The sequence below is a fragment of the Trachypithecus francoisi genome, unplaced genomic scaffold (assembly GCF_009764315.1).
Source record: "Trachypithecus francoisi isolate TF-2019V2 unplaced genomic scaffold, Tfra_2.0 Lachesis_group2, whole genome shotgun sequence".
In the NCBI taxonomy this organism is placed as follows: Eukaryota; Metazoa; Chordata; class Mammalia; order Primates; family Cercopithecidae; genus Trachypithecus; species Trachypithecus francoisi.
Window position 1 is genome coordinate 85,961,440 of NW_022681465.1, and position 5,966 is coordinate 85,967,405.

At 41.3% G+C, this 5,966-nt stretch overlaps 1 protein-coding gene across 1 annotated transcript; it reads right to left on the minus strand.

Annotated features, from left to right (window-relative positions):
- Positions 1-390: 390 nt before the first annotated feature.
- On the minus strand, positions 391-3,160 carry LOC117065118. Its single transcript, XM_033179561.1, has one exon. The coding sequence runs from the start codon at positions 1,895-1,897 to the stop codon at positions 1,196-1,198; it is 702 nt and encodes a 233-aa protein (XP_033035452.1). The 5' UTR covers positions 1,898-3,160; the 3' UTR covers positions 391-1,195.
- Positions 3,161-5,966: the final 2,806 nt, after the last annotated feature.

Sequence of the window (5,966 nt, forward strand, 5' to 3'; positions counted from 1 at the left end):
AGGATGGTCTCGATCTCCTGATCTCGTGATCCGCCCACTTCACCCCCACAAAGTGCTGGAATTACAGGCGTGAGCCACCGCGTCTGGCCTACATTATTTATTTATTTTCTTTTTGAGACAGTATCGTTTATCGCACCTCACTTTAGCCGAAATTTCCCAGGCTCAAGCGATCCATCCACCTCAGCCTCCAGAGTAGCTGGGACTACAGGCACATGCCGCCATGCCTGGCTAATTTTTTTGTTTGTTTGTTTGCTTGCTTATTTTGTAGAGATAGAGTTTCACCATGTTGCCCAGGCTGGTCTCAAACTCCTGGGCTTAAGCAATCTGCCCACCTTGGCCATAAGTGATGAGATTATAGGCATGAGCCACTGGGCCTGGACCATTATTTTAATTCATTGTAAAGTTAAGCCAAATTGAGGCATCACAAAAACATTCAACAAACTTTTCTGTCCCATAAGGCTTCAAACAATATTTCTATTCTAGGTTTGATTTTATAAATTAGAATAGACAAAGCCTCCTGATGAAACGCAATGTATTCAGTAGATAATTTCAAAAGGGGCCAGACTGTCCCAGCACTACCTAGAGCACTGAGGCATTTCCTGCACTAGGAAATCAAACCTAGAGACTCCAAGGAGGAAAAGACATTACAGAAAAACATTACGTAAACATACTCATTGATGTGATAAATTACTTCTTCTACATGCTGAAATAGTTCTTGCACTTCCTGCTGACTCACTCAGAGGGAATTATCAGTGTAAAATATTCAAAGCTTTCCTCCTTTAACTCTATGCCTCAAGTTAATACTGGCATTCTCAGTGGAGCTAACACGTTCTGTACCACCTTAGTAAAGGGTTTAAATATTGACCAACTGATGGATACTGAGAAAATCAGGTCCAGAAGATGACACAAAGAGCCCATTGTGGAAAGCCCATGAGTGTTGTACAAGTCACAATCAACAAGCCAGCAACATCTAACCATGGAGCTAGGATTGAACATTGAATCACTAGCAGGGCCTGGCTTTTCTCAGTTGAACCAGCCAGCATTTATTTGCTTTATAACCCAATGCCTATCCCAGTGCTTGGAACACGGTAGGTAGTCAGTAAGAAAAGCGAGCCCTCAATCTACACCCAGTACTGGTTGTGCTTCAGCGTTGGGTTGGTTTGTTGGCAGAGTTTGACCATGTCGGGGTCCAAGTTCATTCACACCTCCCAAGCAGCACATTTGTCCACTGGCTCGGCCACTGGAGGAGACATTTGTGTTCACACTGCGGGGCCCTGAAAAGACAGACTGGGGGGCTGCTGGAGCTTTGTAGAAGGGGTGTCACTGTGACAGTGGAAACCGTTATGCTCCTTTCTGGCCTATGACTTGGGGTTGTGTGTTCCAGGCTGGTCTGGGGCTTGATAAGGGGTTTTGCCTTTTCTACCTTTTGGCTCAACAGCCAGACAGACAAAACCACTGCAGCCACTATCAGCAGGAAGACCATGGCAGCCAAGGGTACGATGACCATCAGAGGGTACCTGCTTTTTCTGGGCTGCATGGGTGCCCAACGGCTGACTATTAGTGGTGGCTGGTGGCCAAATGACCTTGATGGCAGAGACTTTCCATCCACACTGGGCTCTTCACCACTGTGCTGTCCCCAGGGATCTGCTTTCTGCCATCTGGTCTGGGTCAGTTTCCCTAAAGTTTCTGTCTGTGCCGTGAGTCCTGAGGAAAACACAGGCTTCTCCTGAGAGAGAACTGAGGTTACAAGGTTGTCTCCAGTGACAAATAAAGGAACATCTGGTGTAAATGTTTGCAAAAGTGAGGGGTCAGGTGGCACTATGGTGAAGGGGAGATAACCTGTCACTGGCTCTACATGATCTGCCCTGAGCAAGAAAGTGAAGGAGTCGTTCAGCATCCCCACGCCTGTTGGTGGAATACCAGTCGCTCTTGGTCAATGTCCCTCTGAGTGAATACAGTAGCCTCTTCCATCACACTGCTGCGAACCCCTCTTCGTCCCAGTCTTCTATGTACAGGGGCTCTATCACTTCAAATTTGGGATCACTGTTAGTCATATTAGCAAGTTCGGTAGCATCTAGGTCCCTTCTTCTCAGCCCATGAGCCACTTTGTCAGCAATTTTCAGGTCTGACATAACCTGCAGTAAAGGCTGCTCTCTGATGTTCAGTGTTTGTCCTGTCAGGTTGCTTTCTGACGTAAACAGTGAGAACTGTAGCTGGTCCTGTGTGGCAGTGAGATTTGTCATGTGATAAGAGAGTCTTCCTGAATCCAAGTCTTCCTGTCCAAAATTGGCGACCACCTGGTCTTCAATCAGCAGGTGCCCATGTTGGAGGGGCCATGTTATCATGTAAGAGATTTGGGGGCTCCTCCCATTGGTCGTGGCTGACAGGTGAGCGTTGGTGATGGGGATGGTTGTCTGGCCTTGTGGGAGAAGTAGGTCAGTAAGGTTCACAATGCTGATGGAGACAGGAATGACATCCAGGTCAAGAGCTTATATAGGGGCGGTGTGCACCATCTGTCACACTAAAGTAGAACACTCCAGAGGCAGGGCTTCCATCCTGTGTGAACCACACCTTAGAGTTATCAATGTCAGCTTATGCAAAATGGCAAACAAGTGTGTCCAGAAGGTAAGCCATTGCCAAAAAGCCATTATTAGGATTACAGATGATCATAGATCTGATTTCATCTGGAGAACTGTCCAGATCTTCCACTTTCAGATGTTCAGGTCCCACAGTCAACCTACTGCCCTGCAGAACTTTCAACCGAAGCCCCTTTGTCTTTAATTCTGGTGCCTGGTCATTATAATAATATCAGCTGGAGAGATGGTGATATTAAACATCCCTTCAGCAAAGTCAGCTTCCGGCTTGGTATTGGACTTGCTCTTTTGGTTTGGCCAAACCACAAAGGTAAAATTATCAGCCAGTGATTCAGAGTCATCATGAATGTATGTAATTCCAAATTTATTAATTATATACTGGGACGAACTGGGTTTTCCTTTGGTAATATTTCTTTCTCCAACCATAATTATTCCGTGGTAAGAAAGAGATGTCGCTTGGAACCAAATTTCGTAGGAAGAGCACTGAGATTCAGGCAATTTAAATAAGAGGTTGGAGGCATCTAACTTAAATTGGTCAGTTAGAACCTTGTCTCCCTCCTTGACAAAAGCTCCTGTTAAAAAATAAAGAATAAATTGGCATTTCATTAGAACTTTTAGATGACAGCTGTAAAGCTCTTTTTCCCTCAAATTTGTCTAGTGGATTATTTGTAACACTTTGGTTGCTCAAGTACTTGAATTAGCATTGCTACTCAAGGCATATTAAATAAATACATTTTAAATACACACAATCACACACAATTAAGTCAACATATCAGGCAACTGAGCTTTAAAATCTTTATATTCATTTATAAAATGTTAATTTCCTAACTTATCTACTACTGAACTTTCTCTTGCCATGGAAACGTGCAGTTTTCGTTACCCCTTTCCTTTTAAGAACTTGCCCTATTTGTCATTTTAATTTTCTATCAACAGTTTTCTGTCATGGGCACAGTGAGGTCTTCAGTTGGAGGTGCAAATAAAATTCTTTAAAGCTAAGTTGCCATCCTTCCCCCAGTACAACTATTTAAGCTTCTGAGATAAAATAGAAGAGACCTGGAGAAAGAGGGCATGTAAAGAAATAATAACGTTTTATAACTCTTTAAGCTTTATTTCAAAGGTTTATATCATGACATTGACAATTAAAAAGGGAAAGATTTATTTCCAAACTCTCCTTACTTTAATAATTATAGATGAGGCACTGCTCATATCTTGGCGGCATTACCTGTGTTTGCAAGCAGACAACTCTGCTTACCAGGCTTATTGATATCATATGAAATAGTAATACAGAACTCCTCGAGTCCCAGGGCTGCTGGTGGGGAGGAGGCCGAGAATGTAAAGGAGTCTTCCACAGTGCAGCCAGTGTTCTCACGGTCTATGTGCTGATATAATATCAGCCCTTCACTGACCTGACCAAACAGTAAGATAAATTAGCTCCTGGTTTCAGGGGTGATACAAGGATTGACATATATCCTAACTGGAAGAGATACATGTCCTTTGAGAGTTCACTTTACTCATGCTCAAATTATTGCACATACCCATCTAAATGTAGGAACATTAAAAATGTAGTAACTTATTTTTCCAACCTGGGGGATTCTATTATAAAAATGATCTATTCACCAGAGAAAGAAAAGCACATTGATTTTGAGACAACTAATGTCTAAGGTGTTTGTATAATATTATAGAACGTTTATAAGAAACTTCTACTTAACTTTCCAGAAGCTTCAACAATAATCAACTCAGAACCAGTCTTGTTGCACATATACTCTTACCCATTTTTCTGCCCCATAGATTATTTTTAATCAAACCACAGACATCATATAATTTCATCTTACTAGGAAATGTCTGAATGTTGGTCCCCTCCAAAACTCATGTTGAAACTTAGTCCCCATTGTGGCAGTATTGAGAGGTGGGCCTGTAAAAGGTGATTGGCCATGAAGGCTCTGCTCTCATGAATGGATTAACCTGTTCATAGATTAATGGGTTAATGGGTTAATGGGTTGTCACGTAAGTCGGACTGGTGGCTTTATAAGAAGAGGAAGAAAGGCCTGAGCTAGCACACTCAGCTCCCTCATCATGTGATGCCTTGCACTTCCTTGGAACTCTGCAGAGTCCCCACCAGCAAGAAGGCTCTCACCAGATGTGGGCCCTCAACATTAAACCTCTCAGCCTCCATAACTAATAAATTCTTCTTTTTTATAAATTACCCAGTTTCAGATATTTTGATATAAGCAATAGAAATGGGCTAAGACACATCTGTAAATGCTTTAGTAAGTATTGGTTAATGATGACTCTTAAAAACATAACATAATACCACGATCACATCAAAATATTACAAATAATAACTTAGTATTTTCAAATATCCAAATGTTCAAATGTATCTGGTAATCTAGTACATGTCTTTTTTTTTTTTTTTCACCAGTTGCACTGTTGAGTCAGGATCTTAAGTCCACATCACATTTGTTTGATACTTCTCATAGGTGTCTTTTCATCTACGGGTTCCTCTGATTTTTTTCTGGAATTTGTTTATTGAAGAAATTGGTCTGTCTGTCTTGAGAGTTTCCCACATTCTGGATTTTGCTGACTGCATCCCTGGGATATTGTTTCGCATTTCCTCTCACCTCTGTATTTCCTATGTACTGGTAGTTAAATCTAGAGACTTAATAGGAATCAGATTCAGCTTTTGGATAAGAATATTTTATAGGTTATATTTTATATTTTCTCTTGTTTCTCATTGCAAAGCAAAATATTAGGTTGCCTCTCTCTTGGATATGCTAAGATTGACAGGCAGATTCAAATGTTGGCAGGGTAGTCCTTCTATTTTAAAGTTCCCCATTAGCCTGTCACCTAATAGATTTAAAGAGTCATTGATATGATTGCCTAAATCCATTATTGTTGCAGTGGCAAAACACTGATACTCTTTTATCATTTCTTCTTTATCATCTGGAAGTCTTTTATAAGAAAGAACTTTCCTTCGTCTGCTATTTGGTTATACTGAGGTACAGGAAAGACAGGATAAATGCTTGATTCTTTCCCTTTATGTACCAAACTTTAATCACAGAAGGGAAGGCTACAGATAAAATATTCAGCCCTTAGTTTCTATGGGTCACTTCTTTTTCTGACCTGCTAGCTATTATAATACTCTGAGTTTACAGGTGTGTTTTGCCATGGTATTCTATGTCCAAGTCAAATATGCCTAGGATAAACTATCATGTAAGTTACAGAGCAGTTGGGTCCACCTTATCAATCAATATCTGGAAATGCTATAGTAACTAACAGAAGTTTGGGTCTCTGAATATATGTTGCTCCGGCTCAATGCAGATACAGAGGCTATATCTTGAACTCGAGTTCTAGAAAGACTTTTTGTCTGGTGAG